This window comes from Tursiops truncatus, chromosome 13 (assembly GCF_011762595.2).
Source record: "Tursiops truncatus isolate mTurTru1 chromosome 13, mTurTru1.mat.Y, whole genome shotgun sequence".
NCBI classification, from domain to species: Eukaryota; Metazoa; Chordata; class Mammalia; order Artiodactyla; family Delphinidae; genus Tursiops; species Tursiops truncatus.
In genome coordinates, this window is record NC_047046.1 from 49,563,002 (window position 1) to 49,589,270 (window position 26,269).

Sequence of the window (26,269 nt, forward strand, 5' to 3'; positions counted from 1 at the left end):
TTTACATTCTTTTGAAAATGAGCTTTGTGTGGTTTTTAAAAACTTTTAACCTCTGAAGATACTAAGATCTCCCTCTGTCTTTCCTGGTCTTTCATTTCTTTGCGTTTATTCGTTAGAAGGTAGAAATGTACAGTTAACTTGGTGCTGACCTCTTGTATTCTCATTCATCAGACATGCATTTCCCTCGATTATCAGTTTCTTTCCAAACAATCAGAATTTCAAAACCCCTCTCATTTTAAATTTCAAATTCTAATTACTTAATTGAGCTATTAAATTTTTCAAATTTGTTTTCCCTTCTTTGTCCATATTCTGGGGGCAGAAGCTTTTCTTCTGTCCCCCGTGTAGGGAGCATAGGGGGTAGAGCGTGGACCAGACCCCCTCTTCTCCACTGTCCCCTCCCTGCCCTGCAGCAGGGGGATGCCAGGTCTGACTCTCACTGCTTTCATCTTTCTCGTCTCAGAGACCCACAGCCTGCATGCACGTGTGCCAGTTTGAAGGACCTGGGGCTCTGCACCCCAGCTGACCTTTACAGGATCCGTGAAACACAGATGCCACTTTAATGCCGAGACCCTGTGAACCACAGTAAAGTTGGACTCTGTCAGTAGCAAGGGATGTGTTTCTTCAGGAAAAAGCTGGAACTGGGACAGCGTCAGTAACTGCAGCAGCTCTGGCCTCTCTGCCGTGAGCCACCCGGCATCTCCCGTGACCCCATTTCCCTCCCAGCCAGCTTCCTCTGCGTATTTTTAGGCTTTCTTTCCCTGATAACTTGGTCTTACATGGGGCTTTGGCTTGCCATGACCTCTTCTACTTTAACTTCATATCAAACGTTTCAGGTTTTTCTAAGCTGCATTTGATGATGTCCTGATAATATAATCAGTGATAACCTTGTTTTACAAGCAATCAGCTTTTATTCCTTCCACGCTTTTCTTTGAAAATTTACATGAGACTGGGTGAGGCAGAGTATAAGAACATGAGTGTGTCTGGTGGACCTCGCTCAGCTCCTGCAACCAGCCGCGTCATAGCTGCTGACCTGCTTAGGGAGGCTTGCCCAGGCTGGGTGGGTGGGTCACTTGCTGTCTAGGGAAGCCCCTTCCCCAGAGCTGTTCTCTTCAGAAGAGGCATGGACGGAAGCATGGCAGAGGCTTGGATAGGACAGCCCAGCACAAACCATCTTGCTCCTCCCTACTCAGAGTTAACTGTTTACTGACTGAATTTAAATTTACCCACATGATCTACTGTCTTGACTCCATCTATACAGGGCCTAAGTAATAATGGAAGGTGAACTTGAAACCAAGTAAGAGATCTCTTTCTGGGAGGCTGGTGGGTTTTGTTTCGTTTCCTTCAGGTGTTGCTGGCTCCTGCTGTCAGTGACTTTGAGGTTGGCATCAGCTCCTCGAGCTTCCCCTGGGATCTTTACCCTGGATAGATGCCTGTCCTAGGCGTTCTTTCATGAGTCATAAAAACTTATTATTGAGTGTCTCCTCTGGGTCAGGCATTGTACTTGGCCTTGGGAACATAAAATAGTAAACAAAACAGACTCAACTCCTACCTCGTGGAGATTAAGTCTAATGGGAGAAGTAGGCATTAAATAAATCACTGTACCATTACCGTTGATGGGTGCTGTGTGAAGGGTGTGTGAGCCACCACATTTAAGCTGAGACCTGAAGGCTGTTAGACATAGTCACTCAAAGGAGGGGAGGAAGAATTTCAGGCAGAGGGAACACAGCCCGATCCCAATCCGTGGTCATGTCTAGAACATTGCCTTTTTCCTGAGAATGTTGAGTGTGGCCATGCCTGGGCTTTTTTTTTTTTTTTTTTTTAAATATACATTCATTTGCTTTATTTTTTAGATTCCACATGTAAGTGATAACATAGAGTATTTGTCTTTCTGTCTGTGGGCATTCTTAAATGACCCACTCCCACCAGGTCATGAGCTCCTGTAGAGCAGGGACTTCCAGTACAGGGCTCATGGTAGGCACTTAATAAATACGTATTTAGTAAATAAGAGGGGTTGGTCATAGACAGTCTTTGAGCCACTTTCTGTTAGACTATTTTTATATTAAAATACGACAGAGTGCTCATGAAAAGGTCTGAAATAACTTGATTTTTCAAAAGCTGCTTCCCCAGCGAGGCTGGCTGGTGGCCACCCTTGGAGAAGGCTGTTTGTCAGGTCAGCACGTCCTCGCCCTGCCTCTCCTGCTGTTTTCCACGCTGTGTTCTTTACCCTGTTGGCTTAGCGTGGAGTTAGAGAAGCTGGCCAATGGGACACGGAAGCTATGTCCAGGAGTGTGTTTTCTGGGCTTTTCCAGAGATGAAGCCTCCTCACAGCTGTTGAGCAAAGCAAAGCATCCGCTCTCTGGACAACTTGGGAAGTTCCGCTGCACAAGGTTTCATGACCTGAGGTTTCCAGGTCACTGAAGGTTTGAATACTCAAACTTTTTAAGTCATTCCTAACTTAAGCATCCTCAGTTTTACATATATTAGGCATTTCCCTGTATTTTTAGAAGAATTCTTTCTTTCTTTATAACAGGCATGTATTTTAAACGGTATGTTACTGTCAGTGCTTCTTGAGGGTGTGTATGACTCTGCATCTCTCACGACTCTGAAGACATACAGATAGGAATTTTATAGTCTTCCTGCTTGCTACTTTGTAATTAGGAGATTGGTTGAAACTTGTAACTGCTGCCAGGGTGCTTGCCTTTTTCTAATCTCTTAGTACCAATAAACTGTAAAATTGGAAACCATACAACCAGGTTTTATTTACTTGTTCGTGTATTTAAACATTTGTTCCTTCATCAAATATGTGTTCCGCCAAGTACTGTGCTAAGCACTGAGGTTGCAAAGCTGAGTATGATGAGTTCCTTGCCCTCCAAGAACCAGAGGAGCAGAGTGGGGGGGACTGTGGTGGAGAATTGGGCCAGCGGGAGCACCTACACCGGACTGAGCTGTTCTGAGTAAGAGGGAGTGGCTGGGCCCCAGTAATGACCCTGAATTTCTAAACCCATGGAGTGTATAAACTTCACTGCATATATCTTGTGCCATCTGTTTTGGCTGCAGAGGCCATTTCCTGTGTCTGTCAAGTTCTAGATAGTGAGAGCCTGTCATGAGCTGAGCTTCAGGTAGATGAGTTCTTACCTGACATCAATGGTCCTATTTTTTGCCAATTTCTATCATTATTAGTGATGCTACTGAATAACTTGGTTAAGGTCCCAATCCTCAGGCTTCCCTGTTGTAAAGGCATATCTTTCACCCTTTATAAGCAACTTATAGGGTAACACCTTGACACGTGTAAACATCCCATCCTCCAGACACTTCTCAGTGTTTTAGAGTCAATTGATGAAACTTTCCTGAATCAGTTATGTGTATTGCAAAACTGTGATTTTTCTAGCATTTCTTTAGCATTTACTGGCTGTCAGTGTTCTGTGGAGATATTTGGATTCTCCCTCTCCCCTACCCTCATTATGGACTAGATTTTTATGTATTCAGTGCATTGTAATACATTACAGCCATCACTCTTTTTGGTATGCAAATGGTCCAAGTCTGGCCAGTTGGGAGCCCCTTTGGGCTGGCCCCTGACATTCATTAATCCTTGAGCACATCCTTGCTATTTGACATGAGATGTCCCAGGCCCACCTTGTCCTTTCCCTGCCCCAGCCCCGGAATCAGCCATATCATATCTCAAGAAGCCCTTTTATTGCAGAATAACATTTAGAAACCAGGACTTGGGCACCAGGAGTGCCTGTTGCTACAGAGATATCATGGCTCCTAGACTCTTTTAATGGCTAAAACTAGGAAATACATTAAAAGAGGAAAAAATAGACGTGCATTGATATTTCTCCTAAAGTGTTACTCTCTTATAAGGTCTGTGTTAGAAATTCAATTATGGTGATGCTCTGAGCTTATCAAAGAACCTTTCCTCTTTAAAAAAAACAAACAAACTTAAAATCCCTTTGTATCTGTTCTCATCTCTCTGGAGGGAGAAGGGACAACTGCATTAATCTCATGTCACTTGAGAAAAACAACCAGTGCTCAGAAAGGTTAAGTAAGTTGCCCAGGATGATTCTGTCGTTTTATCGAGTACATTCTTTCTAAGCGTATCTGTGCTTCTTCTGTGCTGGCAAGAGATCACTGGCAGTGTCTCTTCTGTGTCTGAGTAAATTCCTTTTATATCACACTTTTGCTACATACCTAAAAAGCATTTCTGATGTTGCCAATATTCATAATTTATTCTGGGTCCTTTCAGGTGCGGCTAAATCAAGTCCAGCATCTAAACCAGGATCCACACCTTCTCGTCCCTCATCAGCCAAAAGGGCTTCGTCCAGCAGCTCAGCATCCAGATCTGATAGAGATTTAGAAACACAGGTCATACAGCTTAATGAACAGGTAACTTGGCATCCCCAGCTCTGTCTCTGGGAGCAGTGACAGGTGTCAGGGGGTGAGATGAGCAAACTCCTATGGGCTTGGGATAGGGGGAGGGAAGCGGCAGGAATCAGTGGCTTCAAGCAAGTAAGAATGAAAGGAACTATTGGGGCAGATAATCAGTGGCCCATTGTGAATAAAAGATGTTAAGTCACAAATCTCAAAGCTATACATTGAGACAGAGGGACAGATGCCTCGGCTTTAGGTAAATGCAGGTATGCAGGCCAGCCTCGCCCTCCCGTACACCTCAGTGCCTGTTAGGAGCTCCAGGCTAGACCATGGCCACTTCTAGCCAGTCTAGATTGTGTTAAAGGCATCAGGGGTTAGTCTCCCTCCTTCCTTCCTTTCTTTCAGCAGCTATCTGTTAAGCCTGTTCGATGTGACAGACACTATACTTGATGCTGATAATATAATGGCAGCAAGATAGAGAGCTTCTCTTCCCTCATAGAATTTACAGATAGCAGCCACACACCATTGTGTATTACACAAGCAAAAGCCAAATGGCCAAACACTTCCCGCAAGAGTGAAAGTACACAGGAGCACTGAACCCAGGAATAGGGCATCAGAAAGGCCACAGTTAAATAGAACTTGCCTTTTTATCTAATATCCCTAGGATTGCAGTAAATCTAGGTCTACTGCCTTCGAAATTTTCAATATAAAAGCTTAGGTGCGCTTTCTAACTAACAATAGCTAATTTTGCCCAAGAGTATACATAGTTTAAAAGTAATAAAACAATTGGTAGCATAGGGCCCAGTCCAGAAACCACCCACCCTTGCCCTGAGTTAGGAGAGTCTTTTTGCTGTACGCGGGCCTCTCACTGTTGTGGCCTCTCCCGTTGCGGAGCACAGGCTCCGGACGCACAGGCTCAGCGGCCATGGCTCACGGGCCTAGCTGCTCCGCGGCATGTGGGATCTTCCCAGACCGGGGGCACGAACCCGTGTCCCCTGCATCAGCAGGCGGACTCTCAACCACTGCGCCACCAGGGAAGCCCAGGAGGAGAGTCTTTTCTCCTGGCCACTCCCACCCCTGGGAGAAGAGCCATTATCCCAGGTGCCCAGGCTGTTCCCAGCTACTCACTGGGCATGGGCAGATCCCGGTGATTAATCTGATTCTTGATGAGCCAGCAAGAGTCTGGAAACAGTTTTTGAGATAGTTGTATATTTGCAAACAAGAATCTAGTTAAAAAGCAAGCAGTTGCTTAACTAGGGTGTTTCTTTACAATTCTGAACACTTTAATGAAAAAGGTAAAACCTTAAGTCATCGCTGCGTAGGACTTTGATTTAGAAACTGTGGAATGTTCTAATTACCTGCTTATTCTCAGTTTGAGCCCTTATACAATTTCCAGCAATGAGTTCTTCTAGAATGAAAGGCAGTTAGTACTGAGACTGAGCTCTAGAGCCCGCGAGCCACAGCTGCTGAGCCCGTGAGCCGCAACTACTGAAGCCCGCGTGCCTAGAGCCCATGCTCTGCAACAAGAGAAGCCACCACAATGAGAAGCCCGCTCACCGCAATGAAGAGTAGCCCCCACTCACCGCAACTAGAGAAAGCCCGCAAGCAGCAACAAAGACCCAACGCGGCCAAAAATAAATAAAATTTAAAAAAAAAAAAAGGCAGTTAGGACAGCCCTAATTAGCCTTGGGCCACATGCCTGAGGCTCTAAGCAAGTAGACCTGAAGAGAGTCGGGTGTGGGTCTGTAATACTTTAGATTTATAACCCTTTTCTCCGTAGGACTCAAATTCTTTTGATATCTTTATTATCAAATGTTTCTTCATCTACCCCTACCACACCCAGTTTCCCAAACCACCAACCCAAAGTAGAAACACATTGGAACCTCGAGATCCTGCCTGCCCCTCTCTCGCTTACGGCCTTCGCCAACCAGCCCCACTTCCTGTCCTTGGGGCTGGCTCTGGGCTCCCAGTAGCTCTCCAATCACACACAGAGCCCCAAGGGCCCCAGCCCTCTACGATGCTTCAGCTAAACTGCTGTCCCATCCAAAATGCCACTCTAGAGAAGACACGGAGAAGCACATGCCAGTGGCCTTCCTCCTCCTGCTTGTAATTCCTTCATTACTTCCAAAGGCCTCACTCCCGGGCTGTCCCCCCATGCATTCACGTGGAAGAGAGTGTCCCCGTACCTCCATCTGTCCCCCAGAGGGGAGGTCGGACCCATCCTACATTGTAAGCCTTCATTCACCAGCTGTTCACTGAGCACCTCCTTCAGCTGTATTTCCAAGGCTATGTTAATGCTCCTTCCATTTTCTGTCCCCGAAGCCTACAGGGTGCTCCCCAAAACTGGGGGGGAGCCACACACGGTCATCACTGTGTTGGAATTGAGGACACGAAGACGAGGAAGGGCCAAATAAAAATGCCCGGACGAAAGACTGAATTACAGTGGTAATAGACAAAGTGACCAGTGCCGTAAACTTTAAGAATTCTCATTCACTTGGCCTCATGCCTTGATTTGGGCAGTCTCCCATGACATGCTATGAAAGCACCACTGTGTTAGAGAATTTCAATGACAGAAATGACCCAAAAGACACAGGGGAGGAAAAGACATGACTAAAATAATCAGGGGTTGTTTCTGGAGAGTAGGTGAGCAAACAGGTGGTGGGATGGGGTCCCTGCTTGTGCTCGGGGACCACGGGGGCTGAAGAGTGGGGCCTGGTTAGCCCGCACAGACACTGTCAGTGGCTCGGACTGGAAGGCTGGGCGATCTACAGTGTGTGGACACCTGAGCGGTAGAGAATTGGGAGAAGAGAACTTCCCCTTGACTTTTCTCAAGGGTCCATCCCCAGCATCCCCTCCACTGCTTAGGCTCCTGCTCTGACACGTGCGGGAGCAAGGAGGCATCGGAGTGGGACTGTGAAAATGGCATCCCATTTGCCAACGGATCTTTCATCAAGTAGTTTAGCTCCTGTTGGTTTTTACCAGGGAAAGTTTATAGCTGTGCATCTGTTAACCTCATGCATCTGGAATAGCAGCACAGGCCAACCTGGGCTGGGTGTTTCTACAAAGCCTCAGCTCTTGGTTCACCGTACAGACCACAGCACTTGAGAGGCTGACAAGGCTGGTTTCCGTGGGTCAGAGGCATCCAGAGACCCTTCTTGCCCGACACAGGGAAGGGGAGCTGGCAGACAGCAGACACCTAAACTACCACAGACCCGCTGGTGGCACCAGTGCAGACTTGAGATGGGTCTGTGGTCGAGTCTGGGCGGGGTGGGGGGGAGGTTCTAGAAGAAACAGTTTTCTTTCCTCTAGAATTCAGCCAACTGGGTTGCCTTCAGTTTTTACAAATGTCCAAGCCATAGTATTATCAGAAATAAGAGTTGAAAGTTAGTGACTGAGGGAATTCCCTGGCAGTCCACTGGTTAAAGACTCCGTGCTTCCACTGCAGTGGGGCATAGGTTCAGTGCCTCGTCAGGGAACTAAGATCCTGCAAGCCGCAAGGCGTGGCCAAAAAGAAGTTAGCGACTGATCCTCCTTTGCTTTGTAACCAGCTACATGAGGGCATCAGTGAGGTTAACTCTGAGGAAAAACCATATCCTTGAGTCTTACTGGATGGACACAAGTTTGCCAGGTGCACAAGGAGAGGGACACTGCATGTGCTGAGTATCTGTTTGAATGAGTCAATAACTCCAGACAGATAAATAGCATGTACCAAGGCCCGGAGTTACTAGAAACAGAGAGATTTTCCACTCCAAGTGTAATCTTTGGAAATCTGTGAAGGGTGATTTTTCATATACTGAAAGAGAGATTTCTTCTGAGGAGAACCATGAAAGACCTAATTCACCTCCTAAAGATATTCTCTGCATAAATATAAATGATCAAAGGGTTCAGAAAACTTGAGGGATTCTCCGAGAGCAGGAAGGGGGTGATGGTTTGGGCCTGTGTGGAGCTGCTCGGCCTGCAGCCTGGAATTTGAGACCAGATCTGTCTACACTGCCTGTGGTGTTTCTTCAGCCCAGGTGGCGGCTCTGCCAGCCTCAACCCTTGCCCTCTTCCCTTCACCCGCGCCATCTCCGTAACCACCGTAAGAAGCTGCAAGGCCCTTGAACCCGCATCAAGGGAGAAAAAAGGGAATGAGGGCTGTTCCGCTGAGGGACTGGAGCTTCCACATCTTCCCGCCTTTCACGTGATGAGCTCGAAGCCAGAACTAGAGGAATTAAGCAGATCCACTCAGCCTGCTTTTAGTCTCACCCAGTTTTCCTTGTGCAGCCACGCCCCAGTCCCTCAGTAGGAGCATTTGTCTAGTTTGGTTCAGGAACATGTATGAAGGGCTCCAAAGTTGAGGGCAGCTCTCAAGTGACGTGAAGAAAGGAGGTTCCGCAAAGCGCGTCTGAAGGGACCACAGTGCCAGCCTCTCCCTCCCCTCCCCTCCCTCCTCCCGCTCTCGCCTCTCCCCTCCCTGTAGAGGATGAACAAGTTGGGGGAAAGATGTGCCCCAGCCCAGGTTAGTTACCAGGAGAGGAAGGCTGACTCGGAGCCCGGGTGGAACTGTCTCGGGCAGAAGGATCCCCGGGCCTCTGGGTATAAACGGTCGGTTGACAGGAGTGACAAGTGTGCTGTTGAAGCTGGGCATTCGGGCCCAGGCTCAAGCTCCAACAGCAGCCCCTCGTCTCTCCCCGGACCTGCACGTTGGTTATTTTTGCACATCTGTCTTTTCATGTTTCGCATCTTTATACGCAAGCACAGTTGGTCATTTATTTCTTATGCTGTCGTTTGAGGGTTTTCTTTTCCACCTTCCCTCCCTCACAGGTACATTCGTTAAAACTTGCCCTTGAAGGCGTGGAAAAGGAGAGGGATTTCTACTTCGGAAAGTTGAGAGAGATTGAGCTCCTCTGCCAGGAACACGGGCAGGAAAACGATGACCTCGTGCAGCGACTCATGGAAGTCCTCTACGCTTCGGAAGAACACGTGAGTGTGAGCAGAGCCCTGAGGCTTGTGTCCCAGAGTGATGCTCTTGGTCAGAGTGCAGTGGCGCCGAGCCTTCAGATACTGCCCTGGGACCTCAGTGAGGCTTGCAGCTCAGCCAGTGCATGTGATGTTCCCAGAGGAATAAGCACGATTGTCGTGATCCATTGACCCATGCTTGTGGGACCTGCATTCATCAATCTGGGAAGAGATGCGCGGATGGTTGCCAGTTGTTGGGAGCAGGGGACCGGGGGGCTTCGATTGAGAAAAACAGGCTTACACAGCCAAATCTCAAGTGGTTTTCAGCTCTCTGAGCAAATGAGCAGTAAGAATGTGTGCAAAGATTCTTCACACAGATCAGAATGTGGTTAAAGGAAAAATTAATCTAGATGCTTTTCCCATCCCCAGAAGTCCCACAACTGTTTTTTCCTTCATAGCTGGTTGTCTTGGTTACACTTTGCCAGTACAGAGCAGCATTGTGTGACAGCCCTTTGTGGAAAAATACTTCTGGAAGGCCTCCTCTGTGGAGGCCCTGTCCACCAGGGTTGCTCCCCACGAGTGGATGTGCCGAGGGGGGGACCCAGGATGTGGCTCCGTCCGCGCATGGAAAGCCGACGTGAGGAGCAGCGGAGGAACATGAGTCTCAGGAAGCGAGGAGGGGAAGGGGCAGGATAAACGGCAGGGCCCAAGGCAGGTCACCCCAAGTCCGCCCAGACAGGCAGGGAGAGGCCCTGGCAGCCGCAGTGGGAGCCCCATGGGGCTTCACTTTCATGAGGGCGGCGTGGTGAAAGGCAGGAGAGCACAGGCCAGGGTTGCAGGCGTCCTGCTGCCAGGTTGGGGCTGAGGAAATGTTTGGGTAGGTGTGATTAGGAGGCCTGCAGGTGCCCTGAGGGCTCTGTGGTCGAGTTGCACGTGTGTTGGTATTTCCACAGAACATAGGAAGCCACCAGCAAGTTTACTTTTATCTTATTTCAGCCGAATACCAGGCAGTTGTTTACTCCGTGTAAGATTAAAATCCTAGCTCTGAAATTTTCCTAAACTGTAAGAAACTGGAGTTTGGGGACTCTCCAGCACTTTTTTGGTTTCCCCCAGATATGTATATATTCTTAAACCTCTTTCTCGGTTAGCTCACACTATAGATCTTGAAGCTCTGGGGACCCACCTGCCCAGGTCCCAGAGATAGCGACGGCTTTACAAAATATTCTCAGTATTTTCAGATCTGACGGAAGAAGCCAAAGGTTGGTTTGTAGTGTGTGTATCTGCACCACCCAAAGTGGCATTTTTATGACGTTCTGTATGTAGAGAGTGCTTTGTCCTCTGTCAAGCGCGAGACGCATTATGGTTATTCTCTTCACAAGCTTGTTTGAGGCTGAATTCGATGAGGTCTGTGCAGCAGCCCCGTGAGCCCGAGTGAACCGTGCTGCTGCCCATCTGGGACGGTGCCCGCTCGCGGGAGCAAGGCGGCTTGCAGGATGGAATCTCCCTGCTGATGCTAACCTCTAGCCTTCTGGTGCTAACCTCGAGCCAGATCTTGTCCCAAAGGAGGAGTCGTCGTGAGGTAGCGCCGTTAGGTGAACTCCAAATTAAAGGTTGGCAGGGCCACTGAATTCCTAGCTAATGGCAGGTGGGGCTGGCCTTCGGCAAGAGCTCTTGCCTCCTGAGAGTTCAGGAGTGTCTTCCTGGATGACTATACTCAGCTTCTGTTAGACCATTTATATCTCCAACACCCCCAGCACACACACCAGCACCAGCTTACCGCGGCCTGGATTCAGAGAGCCATTCTTGCAGTGTATGGGCAGTTAACGCACACACCCCTCAAAGAAGTAATACTTCAGAGTATCATCAATCATTAAGACTAATGGGTTTAGCAGGTCCTTTCCTCGAACTCTTGGGATGGGAGATGAGGGGGAAGGCCAAGGGCTTTACATGTATCAGCTCCTTTAATTGTCTGGAGAATCCTATTAGGTAGATATGTGTGTTAGCCCATTTATAGATGAGAGAAACTAAGGCAGCCGAGAGGTTAAATAACGTTCCCGAGTGAATAAGCAGCGTAATTTGCAATTGAACTCGAGTCCTGAGTTCGTGCCCTCCCTTCTCCAAGCCTGAGCCACCTTTTAAATGGGGAACATGATAGTAGTAATAGCTAACCTTGAGCATTTAGCATGTGCTAGATATTACGTTTATGTTCTATATATATATTTCTCACCACATCCTTATGTGGTGTACTATTACTTATCTCTGCTTTACAGATAAAAATTACTTGCTCAATGACCCTTTTTTTTTTTTTTTTTTTTTTTTTGCGGTACGCGGGCCTCTCACTGTTGTGGCCTCTCCCGTTGCGGAGCACAGACTGTGGACACGCAGGCTCAGCGGCCATGGCTCACGGGCCCAGCCGCTCCATGGCATGTGGGATCTTCCCAGACTGGGTCACGAACCCGTGTCCCCTGCATTGGCAGGCGGACTCTTAACCACTGCACCACCAGGGAAGCCCAATGACCCATCTTTAATAAGCTCCGTCACTACCCAGGTTTCTCTAACTCAGAGCCCAGAATCTTAAGGACTGTGTTCCCTGCCTCTCAGTATATTGGGTGCCATGGGGAAGGGAAAAAGTAAAGGCGGTACCTCTTGGGGGAAACTGCAGGACAGACTTTGTCTAATTGACAGTATTGAGTTGCACATGTTCTGTATGTGAAGAAGGGAGCAGTCAAATTCCTGCCTGGATTTTCTCCAAATAATTTCCTTCACCTTGTTTTGTTGTTTGACACCTTCAAAAGTATTGTCTTGGCCTCTTTCTCTGGGCAGTCTGTTTAATTCAGCATCCGGCAAGAACCTCCATTTTTTTCTGGCAGGTAGTGTCACTAAACCCACCTTCGTTGTTCTGACTGGCACTGTGCTGATGTCATCAAATAGAGAGAAACGTGGCAGGGAGGAGAGAGAGACAGTGGCATCACTGTTGAGTGTAAGCTAAGGAGTATCCAAAGTCCAGGAAGAGATTTAGAGGCAGTAACCAGGCTACTGGAATCTGGAAGGGAAAACAGACTTAACACAAACGTAACACGTGTGGGTTACCAGTGCAAAGTCTTCAAATGCAGCTGCTGCCTTAATTCTTCTCATTCCAGGATAACTTCTAATGCAACTCTGTGTCTGGACAGCTCCAAAAGAAACACATCAGGCTATGCTGAGTTTTCTATAGAGAATAAGCTGGAATATGCCAAGCGTCCTTGTTTAGAATGTGACAAGACCCATTTTTTTAAACTTCGGTTTCTATATAGAGAGAAGGCGAAGGCTGTCTGCCACGTGCCTGGACACTGCACGGTATTTTCCATGCTGCACACGCACACACATGACACTTCTTACAGAGGCGGATGGCGAGAGGCTCAGGAGCGGCTGGCCTGCTCTGCTCTCTGCTTCCCTTCCTGGAGGTTCATGGAACCGTCCTAGACACCTTAGAGCCGCAAGCGTTTGCCTCCCTCCCTAAGCGTAGTGAGTCCTGATTCTGTGGTAGCCTCCCAGCTTATCCAGCTTCTACCATTGAGGCAGTGAGCCTTTAAAAAGCTTCCACGCTTGCCTAGGAAAGGCATCACTTGGGGAAAAATGTGCTCAGAGGTTGCTGGGCCACTGCACCCACCCGCAAACTCTCGGAGCCTCCTTTTTCCCTCGCTGCGCTTGACCCTGACACTGTGTCCTGTTTTCAGGCCATTCACACACTTCAGTGCTAGGTGGACGTGCAGCCACGGGGGGCATGATGTCTGGGAAAAAATGCCGGTACTTTATGCATGATGCCGCCGGTCGGACTTCTGTGCACATCTGAGAGGCAGAGATTTCTGGTTGGTTGCCTCCCTCCTGGAGATGAGAGGGGTGCTGAGGAATCAGAGGCTGCAGTGAGTGCCTGCTCTTCAGTTCACCACAGATGGACCCGACGTTGACACTTCAGGTGGAGGCATTCCCTGGAGAGGCCTCCTCCTTCAGTCTTTATTTAGTGATGTCTGGTCTTTGATTCTCTTGATCAAGCAATCCTAGGATAACATGTTTGGAAGATGTAGAAATCCAGATGAGAGTTTTGAGTGTGGAAGTAAACAGAGGCAGTTCAGTTTGCAGTCACAGAAACCTAATGGAAGTTTCCAGAGCAGATGGCCAGCTGGCCGTCCAGTGCCTCTCATTATGATTCTCATTATCTTTACTACTTAACTAGGGGCCACAGGTGTCTGGGCTTAACGTCATTGGTTAGCTGCTGCCCTGTGGGTCTGTAGGCTGAGGGTCACCTGCTAATACAGAGACACTTGTTTCCTGAGTTCCTGTCACGGAAGCCACTGTCGAATGACCTAAAGATACTCCCCCCTTCAGGCCACATCTTTTGAATTCAGCCTGCGTTTCTGTCACTGGACGCAGCATTGGGTTTATAGAAAACAGACACAGCCCCTGCCTTAGAAGAGCTCACAGTCCCCTTGAGACAGACAGGGACACCACTAACTGGAATTTGTCAGGTTGTGATAAACGCAGTAATAGAGACATAAATAAACTTGTGTGGGGAGCACATAAAGAGAGCCTGGAGGGACAGGCAAGGACTTCACAGAGAAGATGACATTTGTGTTGGCCGTGGAAAGATGATTAGGAATGTCAGCAGTTACAGAGGTAAGACGGGGGAGTATTTTTTCAGCAGAGGAAATGGCAGGAACAAAGCAGAGAGGACAGAACAGCCGGACTCGCTGGTGTGAGTGGCGGCAGATGAGCCTGTTGTGCGCTGCCTCCTACATCTGGGAAGGTGGGAGCCATGCCCCCTCCCCACTCCCTGCAGCCCAGCTTCTTGACGGCCCTCCCCCTCCTCCCCTCCTTTGTCCCCGCTCTCCTCCCACAGTAGCCGAGAGCATTCTTCAGTACTGTCTTCCTGCTTGCTTCTCCTTCTAATGGTTATTATAAGAATAAGGAACTCCAAAGCGTCACTCACAGCTGTGGGTGGATTTATATGCAAATATTAGACTTAATTAAGTAGGTGGCGCCCCAGTGCTTTAGTCACATGTTTGGCCTAGGTTTCGCCTGGCCTCCTCCTCACCTGTGCGTTTAAGTTCTTCTTAGTCTTGCGTGGGGCATAAGAGAAAGATCATTTTGGTGTGTGACTGCCTCCACGCGTGGGTGGGGACCTCCCAGTGGTGATGGGCTACAGCTGCCTCAGAGTTACAGGTGCGTCCTGCCAGACTTTCAGAGCACCTTAATTTGAACCCCAAGCATTAGCAATCCATTGGTAACCCAGGACGTTTGTTCTTTATAGCCACGGTACCCAATAAGAGTGATCTGGGGTCCGCAGTTCCTGCAGATGAGATGCATGACCTCACAGCGGTGCACCGTGAGTGAGGGAGCTGCCCTTGGCCAGCTGGAGACAAGGGCACCACACCCACCCCCTGGCTCATCAAGTATGGAAAGGAAGCCCGAGGGGAAGCCTTATCTAGTGCGTTTCTTGTCCCGCAGCTGGTTTGACAGGCCCACAGTTACTTGAATCCAAATCTTCTGACTCTCAGTCCTGAATTAAATCCATTATCCCACAGTTAACTCGCAGTCCATGATGTGAGCAAATAAGATTTTCTGTAAAATGTCAAACAGATCCTCATTTCTGACGATCTTCCCATCAGCAGCCTAACACTCACAGAAACGATTATGTAAGAAAAGTGCACTTCAGACCAGCTGAAGTCTGGATAATATGATACGGAAGGCACCACACTGGCATTAAAAGGTTAGGATGACGAATACAACAACATCTCTACCCCTTAAGGGACTCAGAGGCTCAGAGCCTGGCTGAAGAGGCAGCCGTGGAGCCAGCCAGTGGGGACACACGAGCACGCGCCCATACACACACAGGGCTGCAGTGTGCAACCGGATGGAAGCATGACTCAAGGATGTAAAGCTCAGAGGAGTGATCCGTTCTGGGGTGAAGGCAGTGAGAAAGGCGTGGGGAGGAGCGTGCGGCAGAGCAGACACCCGGAGCTCCTGGTCCACCATCCTGGTCAATTCCCATGAGCGTGACTTTCCTTCTTTGCCCCTGGACTAGAGGGAGGCTGGTGGCTCTTCCTCGCTTGTTCTATCCCAGCAAGAGATGCTCTCCTGCTCCCAAGAGGGCACCTCTGTCCCTGAGGCACTAACTGAGCCGAGAGGACCACCCTCACGTGTGCTGAGCGGTGGGCAAAGAGGCTTGTGGGGGACGCTGCAGGGCCGGCCCGGGGACGAGCTGGCAGAGCCGGGAGCAAAGCGGGGCTTGGGGCTCTGAGGTCAGAGGACATCGTGGTTAAGGAATTAAGGAGCGAGGTGTCCCGAAGGGCAGCAGGATGTGGGCAGGGAGAGTAGGATTTGGGCCTTCACATTTCAGAGGTGGAGCAGTTTTAGGTATGTGACGGGGTGTGGTCATGGGGTGAGCTAATGTTTATTAAATTAAATAATGTGCTTCTTGAAGACACCCAGCCAGTAAGGGACGGTGCTTAGATTTGAGCCCAAGTCTTCAATACGATGTCATTTTCTGCTCTTGTCATAGAAAAGACTATTTTTAAAAAAATTATTTTTACTTCTAGAACATATTCCAATGAGTTACCAAGAAAAAAGAATCACAGCTCACACTTATGTTATGTGCCAAACACTGTTCTAGGCACTTCACCTGTTTTAACTCAGGGCTCTCTGTTGAACTCAGTGACTCCATTGATTGATTCATTGACCAATGGCACTCACTGAAAACTCTGGTAAATGGGCACTCTTGTCCTATCTCCCACTTGTACAGATGAGAAAACCGAGGCACAGAACAGTTAAGTCACCCAGCTTGTACATAATGGATCTGGGAGATGAACTCCAGTTCCATGCTTATAACCTTGACATTATGCTGCCTCTCAGAAGACAAGCGGCACGTGACCTTGTCTGATAGTCTCAGTCATCTGTTCGTGCACCCTCTCTGATGTCTTCTTCCTCACACACATGCATTGAGTTGTACAGTAAGCAAGGTCTGACACAGATGGATGAGGCCCTATCCCGACTTCAGGAGCCAGTGGATGAGGCCACAAGGTTCAAGACAAACAAGATTACAAGTCAAAAGTTTTAAGGCCAAGGAAGAAGCAAAATGCAGGAGGAGGGAGAGAATCCTGGCTCAGGGATCGGGGGAAATGATGCTGTATTTGAGTTGGCTCTTGACGGGTGTGTCCTTGGCTAAAGGGAATACGGGCCAGACAGAATGGGGGTTTGCAAAGTGCAAGCGAACACAAGCACGTCTGTACGTCCCAGCGTACGCTCCCGACTGCATCGCAAAAGCATTGTGCATTCTGGAGGGAGCAGTCGGCCCTATTGATTAGCTACGCTCCCTCTGCTTGGGTAGTAAAGAGCTAATTATTCTTTGTGAGATTAAAAAAAAAAAAAAAGAATTGGCAGATATAGCTGACCAGGGTTTATGTTCCCTGGAGTTTTGTGTTCATGATGTGCTTCCCCGGGTTATACGCAAGTGAGTAAATAGGTCATTTGAAGCCAAGTAGAGGAACACCTCAACCATCAGAAAGTAAGCAAAAAAAGTCCTCACATACCCAAAATAGATGTCCCGAAGTCCCTGAGCACAAGCTCCTGAGCTCCCCTGTTGGAGACGCCGTCTGGCTGGGGGCAACCCAGAACCATAGTTATTGTCCTTTCCTTACCTACCCACTCTAACGAGCTGCTTCTCTGCATCAGATGAGTAACAGATTATAACAAGGAGTCTGCTTAGCAGACATGCTACCAGGTGAGGAGGAGGACCTCAGGGCAGGAAACAGGAAGCCATCAGACACACTGCAGGGGCTGGGGCCCTGTGCTGTGTCACAGCAGGCTCACTCGTGGTTATCGTGACGCTCTTGAGTCTTTGCATCTGGTTTACTGTCGTACAGCGGGTGGGAAAGGATGTCGTATGTTCTGTGATGACGTCCTTCCAAAATGGTCAGAAGGAAAACGTGGTGCCTAAAGCCTGCTGGCCGCGCTCCAGAATGGGCCGTTCCTGGGAGCGGGGAGGCACTTGCGTGGCAAAAGCCGTGGCGATGCCGTGCTGTGCAGCGATGGTGGGGCTGGGGACGCTGCAGGGCTGCCGGCAGTGAACCGCTTCAGCTGAAACCTCTCCCCCTGCCCCACAGGAGGGCCACCCGGAGGAGCCGGAAGCAGAGGAACAAGTCCACGAACAGCAGCCCCAGCAGCAGGAAGAGTACTGAACCGTCTCGGCAGCTCTCCACACTTCCGTTCTGGTGGGAACTTTTCTTCTGGAGAATTGGAACACCTGTGGCCTCAAGCTCATCAGAAACCAGTTGTTCCCAGCCTGCTGTCCCATCACTGTGCCGGCGCCCATGCCAGCCACCGCGCTCGGTTCCCATTTCCTTTGCCAAGACACACTAGCTGCGGCCGTGGGCAGCCTCCCCAAGACATCACGGGGTCACATACCTTCAACTTCACCACCTGGCTGCTTGAGATTGGTTCTGCTCTTTGCATTTCTTTCCAGAACAACTGTCCCCACCCCCACCCCACCCCCTTTTTATCCTGGTGTGAAACAATGGTAATTTGATATATGGTATTTATATTGGCATTTCTCAACCCAGTGTCACTAGATGTCACACACATTTGTGGTGCTTTGATGTTTGCAAGTCTAACCTCTGAACATAAATTTGGTCAGATAATAAATTGGAACAAAGGGAAAGAGATACTTGATATGAAAGCCATATGACAGTGACTTATTTCACGGGGAAAAACACCAAGTCAGTTTCTCCCTCTACTCACAAAAAAAAGGGAAAAAAAAAAAGGAATCAAAACTAGGACGTCAGGGCCCAGCAGTGTTCAGACATCGGCATGTTAGACAACCACACAGTATGTTGTTAGTTTTGAAAGACATTCACTCAAGGAAAACACCATCTCGACTTGGGCCTCTAACTGCTTGCCCTTTCCCTCGCCTCCCCCCACCCAGATTCTCATGCTCTTTTCTTTCTCAGGGTCCTCTTTGGTGGGGAGCCACTCTCCTCAAAAGCTGTCATCAGTTGTCTGCAGTCAGAGGGGGTCTGCATGGGCACAGGTCCTCCTGCCTCCTCCTGTGGGTTTCAGCCCAGATCCTCTCATCCACACTAGGGGATTCCTACTAAAGAATGACTTCAGGGGGTGCAGCCCCGGGCGGCAGGGTCCCGCATCATGCTGGAAGGCTGGGAGTGAAGACCTTATGAATAGGAGCGTAAGCCCAAGGGAGAATCCTGGTTCTGAAGTCTGCTGTTGACACTGGAATGACAGCACAGGAAAATCTGACTCCCAATGCCTTGTGGAATAAAGAATTCCCCCTCTTCAATACTATGGCCCTCCTTGTCATTGACCTTCGCTAAATCGTGGCACTTCATAAACAGAGGAAACAGTAATGAATTAAAAGCATTCCTTATTTTTTTTAACTAATATTTGCACATTTTCTTAGTATCTTTCCAAATCTTTGCCTCTTCCCCACCCCGCCCTTTGACAGATGGTTTCCCTTCCTGGATCATTCATTTCACTCGGTTTCTGACTTTAGATTTTCTTTCACTTGTTATTTGACTTAGCAGGTACAACAAAAACAGCAAACAAGTGTGCCCACCCCACTTTCCTCTTAATTGAAAAGCTTAAAATAAATTTCTGAATTATGTATCATAAAGCTTTGACATTTCTTTATTAACTGATGACATACTAATCCTAAATTCTAGCATTGAAGCTTTCCACCAAAAGAAGTCTTCTCAAAATAAATCTTCTGTGGCAGAGTGGTATTTACTGAGTAACATGTGAAAAAGATTGCTTGTATTTTTGAGGTTATTACAGGACACTGTGCAGAACTGGACAGATGTTTCATGGGGTTTGGTTTCCCTTTCTTCTCTCTCCTGCTTGCTCTGCACTACAGCGGCAGCTCGTTTCTCTCAGGCTGGAATACGGCCTGGCTCTCGGCGGTGACATCCTCCCACACCTGGTCGCAGGGAGTGGTCGTGCTATACGCAGCATCGTGCTTAACAGTGTGTCGTCCCCACCCCCTCCCTCCCCGCCCCCACCCCCCCGCCCCGCCCCGCCAAGCCTGTTGCACTCACTGAGTTTCCTTCTTTCTAAACAGCTCTTGTAAAGAGGCACAATAAATAATTCCATGCAGGTGATCCTTCAGTGGTTCCTGGGCAGTTCTTTGCTTGCCTTGGACGTGTCAGTAATACCCAGTGCCAGGTGGATCGGGAACCACACTCCCATCATGGGGGTGCACGTGATTACTGGGTAACGTGCATAAGCCTCACCAGTGACACTCAGCCACTCTGTTCCTCCCCAAATCCCCAACTTTCTCAGCTACAAACACACTGGCCATATATCTGGCAAAGACAACTTTCGCCAGTCATCCTACTTCCTTCTCCTTCCCGGAGTCTTGGGGCAGACTATTCATTTATTTAGAGAGGAGCTATATACTTCTCTTTCTGTCAACATCTGAAACGTCTTCCATTGCCCTGCATCGCATGGGACATCACTGATGCTTTGGGGAATCTTTGACAGCTAAGTATCCCGGTCCTCTTCGGCTGCACCCCAGCTTCTGTGCAGACCACCTCTCATTTCCCAGGACTGCTCCTTTCTCCCTGATGGCTTTACCCCGTCATTCTCTCATCTCGGCAGCCAGTGCGTGCTTTCCTCTGTGGACCCCGTCACGTGTCGTCATGCTGGGCCGAGACGCATCCCCTGGTGTGTGCTCTGCTCCTCCCTCTCAGAAGCCAGACTTCGGTCTTGGAGTCCCCTTCACACCCGCCGCAGCTGGTTATAGTACTTCCACTGCTCATATCAGGTAGGAAGTGATTGAAGCAGGGGGTAAAGAGAAAAGAGCAGAAAAGCAGAAAAAGAAAAGACAAAGACACACCCTGTTGACCCGAGAGAAGTAAACTCCAGAAGGGAACCAGGAACTCCTCCCTTCCCTGGTGAGTATTCCCATTATTCCGTTAAGGTTTAATATGCATTCAAATTACTTTTACTAAATAGTACACCATAAAGCTTTTGTTATATATTAAATGTAAACTGAAAGGAATGTAAACATATGTATTGTTAATTATAAATATAGATAAGTAATGACATAATAGATGAAAAAGTCTTATTCAGATGTATCACATTCATTTTACATTACCCACCTACTGTCGCATGGTAGAATAGTTTTTTGTCTCTGAATATGTGAATAACTTGACTTGCATTTATCTTTTTACATATTTAATAAAAAAAAAAAGGTATATGTTAAAATCGGCCTGGATCTATAGAGTCTTAAATGTTTATGCTAAAGGTTTCGTTTTGAGTGAGCACAGTTATACGAATTGGCTATTTATGTAAATTCACACATAGATCCCACATTTTCTTATGATTTACATGGTGGGGGGCCTTGTTTTTATTGACGGCAAATGTTTTAACAGGAATTACAGGTTAGTATTTGATAGCCAATGTAGCAGCTGTACTACCTTTCTAAAACTCTGCCAAAAATATTTTCTTACCAAAAAGAAAGATACACCATTCATTCCCTTAGGAAACATTCCACTTGCAAAGCAAACAAAGGCCTCGCTCCTGCAGGTTCACCTGCTCCATCTGGACAACACAAAGGCTGGGCAAAAGCAGGCAGGTGTTTCGATGTAAAGCTTTGTGGCAACACGACCTGTGATTGGCAAAAGCTCTTTGATTAAGTGTATTCTCCTCCCTCCCCGCCTACCAGTTTGCTGACTTTAACAGTGATGATTTATAGACATAAATGGAATACCAACCTTACAGGAATAACTGAAAAAATGTATTTGAACTGGCCCACTGCCCTCCTGGAGACCCTGTAGAACAGGTGACGACAGTCTGTTGAAGACTTTGCCCAGGAGCCTCCAGGTTACTGAGGTTCAGCGGACACCCTTTTACCCTGAAGGATGCCAGCCTTACTGAACCTGCTTTCAAGCACCACCTAGAGCCCAGTTTTGTTTCTGTACTGTCCTCTGGCAACTGTTTTCCATTCATTTGCCTTTAGGCCTTTTCCTTTTAAAAGCAGAGAAGCAGGAAAATAAAGCTACCACCACTGCTCTCCACCTACACATTACTCCACAGGGTACTTACGTGATGGAAGTCTGAGCCGTTACCTGGGTTGGGAAAGCTCATACTCAAAGCACACATGTTTCCATTTAATTCACCAACCCTAGGGTTTTAAACACTAGATCTTAGACATTTGTGCACAAATACTCAAGAATACATGTGATTCATTTTACTTAAAAGGCACACTGGTGGACTCTAAACACATCACAAACAGTTCAAAAGTGGTGAGATAGCATGTTTGCTCCATTTTATTAAATCTGAGATCATTGATAAAAATTTGAGGTGTTCCTACTGGTATTATGGGTAGGCCCATGAGTCCAGAGGGAAGGGGAAAAAGTTAATATACTTACACTAAGTTCGAGTTACAAGATGCCAGTTCTCTAAAATTAAACACAAACTTCATTTCTCTGACCTTTCTTATGCTTCCTCTTAATGGCGAGAACACAGCCACCGTGACCGTTTAGGCTGCTATTATGAGTAAATAGTCACTGAGTCGCCAAACAGCACCAAGTGTGAGAACAGAGCATCTCCCTGGATGTCTAACAGCTCCTGTTTTGCTGAACTGGGAACTCATGAGACACTCTCCATTCACCGGAAGAGCTCGGGCTTTACTGCCTAACAGAAGGCAAAGCGTAAAATCCATTGAACCCTTGACCCTCAGATGGCACCAGGACTTCAGCTCACAAGACTGCCCAAGGGCAGACCCTTCCCCCAGGCTGTGACCTGGACCCCAGTAGGGCTTACACAGAAGGTGCATTTGCTAAGGCCTTGCCTCCTCCTGTTGGGTTTAGGATTGGAACAAAAAAATGGAACGCCCAGCTGGAGCTTACTTGTTGAATGCCTTTTTCTCTCTTTCCACTGACCTAAAATGTTGAACCTTTTGCCAAGTTTTAATTTCTTAAACAGGTTTCTTTTTATATTTTGTAACTATTTTATCAAGACAGGGTGTAAATTGTTTTTAAAGAGCAAGAGCACATTAATAATGTACCTTTGAATTGATGCTATTCCTAATCAACTAGCCCAGTACCTAAATGCATTCTTTTTCAGAAAATAAAGTACACATTTCTTTCTGTGTAGCAAGAGCCCCTCATATTTTACACTATGGTATTCCTTTCAGTCTTGAAGGTTACCTGTATATTATAAAAAAAAATTTTTTTAAGATACATTTATCTTATTCACAAAAATGTATTGGTCAAATCTGACCATTTAAATGAGGCTTTAGAAATTACAGAAGTAATGAAAAGTTCCCATAAATGATTTCAGAATTTTAGTCTAATTCAAGTTCACAGCTTACTACTAGGACACTCTCTTCCAATCTGATACATTTATGATGCAGGTGAAATGTAGCCTCCTACCAATGGAACAGTTTTTTACCAGCATGAAAGTTATGTCAGAGAAAGAAAATGTCTCATAAGCTAAGCCGTCTCAAAGACAGGTTCAGGAACCTTCCTGTCCTGTAGACATAGACACTGTCCAGTCACCTGAGCTTAAAACAAAAAACCATGAGGCAGAGAGAGCTTCAAGATGGCGGAGGAGTAAGACATGGAGATCACCTTCCTCCCCACAAATACATCAAAAATGTATCTACATATGGAACAACTCCTACAGAACACCTACTGAAAGCTGTCAGAAGACCTCAGACTTCCCAAAAAGCAAGAAACTCCCCACGTACCTGGGTAGGGCAAAAGAAAAAAGAATAAACAGAGACAAAAGAATAGGGAAGGGACCTGCACCTCTGGGAGGGAGCTGTGAAGGAGGAAAAGCTTCCACACACTAGGAAGCCCCTTCACTGGCGGAGACGGCAGGTGGGTGGGGGGGTGGGGGGGCGGGTAAGCTTCGGAGCCGCGGAGGAGAGCGCAGCAACAGGGGTGTGGAGGGCAAAGTGGAGAGATTCCCGCACAGAGGATCGGTGCCGACCAGCACTCACCAGCCTGAGAGGCTTGTCTGCTCACCCGCCGGCCAGGACAGGTGGAGGCTGGGAGCTGAGGCTCCGGCTTCGGTGGGCGGATCCCAGGGAGAGGACTGGAGTTGGCTGCGTGAACACAGCCTGAAGGGGTTAGTGCGCCACAGCTAGCCGGGAGGGAGTCCGGGGAAAAGTCTGGACCTGCCGAAGAGGCAAGAGACTTTTTCTTCCCTCTTTGTTTCCTGGTGCGCAAGGAGAAGGGATTAAGAGCACTGCTTAAAGGAGGTCCAGAGACGGGCGCGAGCCGCGGCTATCAGCGCGGACCCCAGAGACGGGCATGAGACGCTAAGGCTGCTGCTGCCGCCACCAAGAAGCCTGTGTGTGAGCACAGGTAACTATCCACACCTCCCCTCCTGGGAGGCTGTACAGCCCGCCACTGCCAGGGTCCCGTGTTCCAGTGACAACTTCCCCGGGAGAACACACGGCGTGCCTAAGGCTGTTGCAATGTCACGCCAGCCTCTGCTGCTGCAGGCTCGCCCAGCACTCTGTACCCCTCCCTCCCCCCACCCCCCGCCCACGGCCTGAGTGAGCCAGAGCCCCCTAATCAGCTGCTACATTAACCCCACCCTGTCTGGGTGGGTAACAGATGCCCTAAGGCGACCTACATGCAGAGGCGGGGCCAAATCCAAAGCTGAACCCCAGGAGCTGTGAGAACAAAGAAGAGAAAGGGAAATCTCTCCCAGCAGCCTCAGGAGCAGTGGATTAAATCTCCACAATCAACTCGATGTACCCTGCATCTGTGGAATACCTGAATAGACAAGGAATCATCCCAAAATTGAGGCAGTGGGCTTTGGGATCAACTGTAGACTTGGGGTTTGCTTTCTGCACATAATTTGTTTCTGGTTTTATGTTTACCTTAGTTTAGTATTTAGAGCTTATTATCATTGGTAGATTTGTTTATTGATTTGGTGGCTCTCTTCCTTTTATATATATATATTTTTTCCTTTTGAGGGTCTGTATGTGTATGCTTCTTTGTGTGGTTTTGTCTATATAGCTTTGCTTTTACCATTTATCCTAGGGTTCTGTCTCTTTTTTTTTTTTAGTATAGTTTTTAGCGCTTGTTAACATTGGTGGATTTGTCTTTTGGTTTGGTTGCTCTCCCTTTTTTTTTTTTACTACCTTTTTATTTTTAATAATATATTTTTTAATAACTTTATTTTATTTTATTTTTTCTTTCTTTCTTTCCTTCTTTTTCTCCCTTTTCTACTGAGCCGGGTGGCTGACAGTCTTGGTGCTCCAGCCGGGTGTCAGGCCTGAGCCTCTGAGGTGGGAGAGCCGAGTTTAGGATATTGGTCCACCAGAGTCCTCCCGGCCCCATGTAATATCAGACGGCGAAAGCTCTCTCAGAGATCTCCATCTGAACACTAAGACCCAGCTCCACTCAACGACCAACAAACTACAGTGCTAGACACCCTATGCCAAATAAATAGCAACACAGGAACACAACCCCACCCATTAGCAGAGAGGCTGCATCTCTGCTAATCATAAAATCATAATAAGTTTACAGACACCTCAACACACCACCAGATGCAGTCCTGCCCACCAGAAAGACAAGATCCAGCCTCATCCACCAGAACACAGGCATAAGTCCCCTCCGCCAAGAAGCCTACACAACCCACTGAACCAGCCTTACCCACTGGAGGCAGACACCAAAAACAACGGGAACTACGAACCTGCAGCCTGCAGAAAGGAGACTGCAAACACGGTAAGTTAATCAAAATGAGAAGACAGAGAAATACACAGCAGATGAAAGACCAAGGTAAAAACCCACAAGAACTAACAAATGAAGAGGAAATAGGCAGTATACCTGAAACAGAATTCAGAGTAATGATAGTGAAGATTATCCAAAACTTTGGAAACAGAATGGAGAAACTACAAGAAACATTTAACAAGGACCAAGAACTACAGAGCAAACAAACAATGATGAACAACACAATAAATGAAACTTAAAATTCTCTAGAAGGAAACAGTAGCAGAATAACTGAGGCAGAAGAACAAATAAGTGACCTGGAAGGTAAAATAGTGGAAATAACTACTGCAGAGCAGAACAAAGAAAAAAGAATGAAAAGAATTGAGGACAGTCTCAGAGACCTCTGGGAAAACATTAAACACACCAACATTCGAATTATAGGGGTCCCAGAAGAAGAAGAGAAAAAGAAAGGGACTGAGAAAATATTTGAAGAGATTATAGTTGAAAACTTGCCTAATATGGGAAAGGAAATAGTCAGTCAAGTCCAGGAAGCAAAGAGTGTCCCATACAGGATAAATCCAAGGACAAACACACCAAAACACATAATAATCAAATTATCAAAAATTAAATACAAAGAAAGAATATTAAAACCAGCAAGGGAAAAGCAAAAAATAACATACAAGGGAATCCCCATAAGGTTAAGAGCTGATCTTTCAGCAGAAACTCTGCAAGCCAGAAGGGAATGGCAGGACATGTTCAAAGTGATGAAAGAGAAAAACCTACAACCAAGATTACTCTACCCAGCAAGGATCTCATTCACTTTTTTTTTTTTTTTTTTTTTTTTGCGGTACGCGGGCCTCTCACTGCTGTGGCCTCTCCCGTTGCAGAGCACAGGCTCCGGACGCACAGGCTCAGCAGCCATGGCTCACAGGCCCAGCCACTCCGTGGCATGTGGGATCTTCCCGGACCAGGGCACGAACCCATGTCCCCTGCATCGGCAGGTGGACTCTCAACCACTGAGCCACCAGGGAAGCCCCTCATTCACGTTTGACAGAGAAATTAAAACCTTTACAGACAAGCAAAAGCTAAGAGAATTCAGCACCACCAAACCAGCTTTACAAAAAATGCTAAAGGAACTTCTCTAGGCAGGAAACACAGAGAAGGAAAAGATCTACAATAACAAACCCAAAACAATTAAGAAAATGGTAATAGGAACATACATATCAATAACTACCTTAAAT

The 26,269-nt window shown here is 47.5% G+C and overlaps 1 protein-coding gene and 1 long non-coding RNA gene across 4 annotated transcripts in view; one reads left to right on the forward strand and one right to left on the reverse strand.

Annotated features, from left to right (window-relative positions):
- Window positions 1-18,967, forward strand: part of MAPRE2 (microtubule associated protein RP/EB family member 2) — a 162,850-nt gene extending 143,883 nt beyond the window's left edge. For all 3 annotated transcript variants that reach the window (XM_073790654.1, XM_019930419.3, XM_019930418.3), the window contains 3 exons: window positions 4,244-4,383; window positions 9,175-9,333; window positions 17,448-18,967. In XM_073790654.1, coding sequence (XP_073646755.1) covers window positions 4,244-4,383; window positions 9,175-9,333; window positions 17,448-17,522 — 374 coding nt within the window. In that variant the 3' untranslated portion in view covers window positions 17,523-18,967. The remainder of the gene's footprint in view (window positions 1-4,243; window positions 4,384-9,174; window positions 9,334-17,447) is intronic.
- Window positions 18,968-19,365: 398 nt separating this feature from the next.
- LOC109549194 (uncharacterized) overlaps window positions 19,366-26,269 on the reverse strand; it is a 92,770-nt gene continuing 85,866 nt past the window's right edge. The window contains exon 4 of the long non-coding RNA XR_002175414.3: window positions 19,366-20,962. This is a non-coding gene — a long non-coding RNA (uncharacterized lncRNA). The remainder of the gene's footprint in view (window positions 20,963-26,269) is intronic.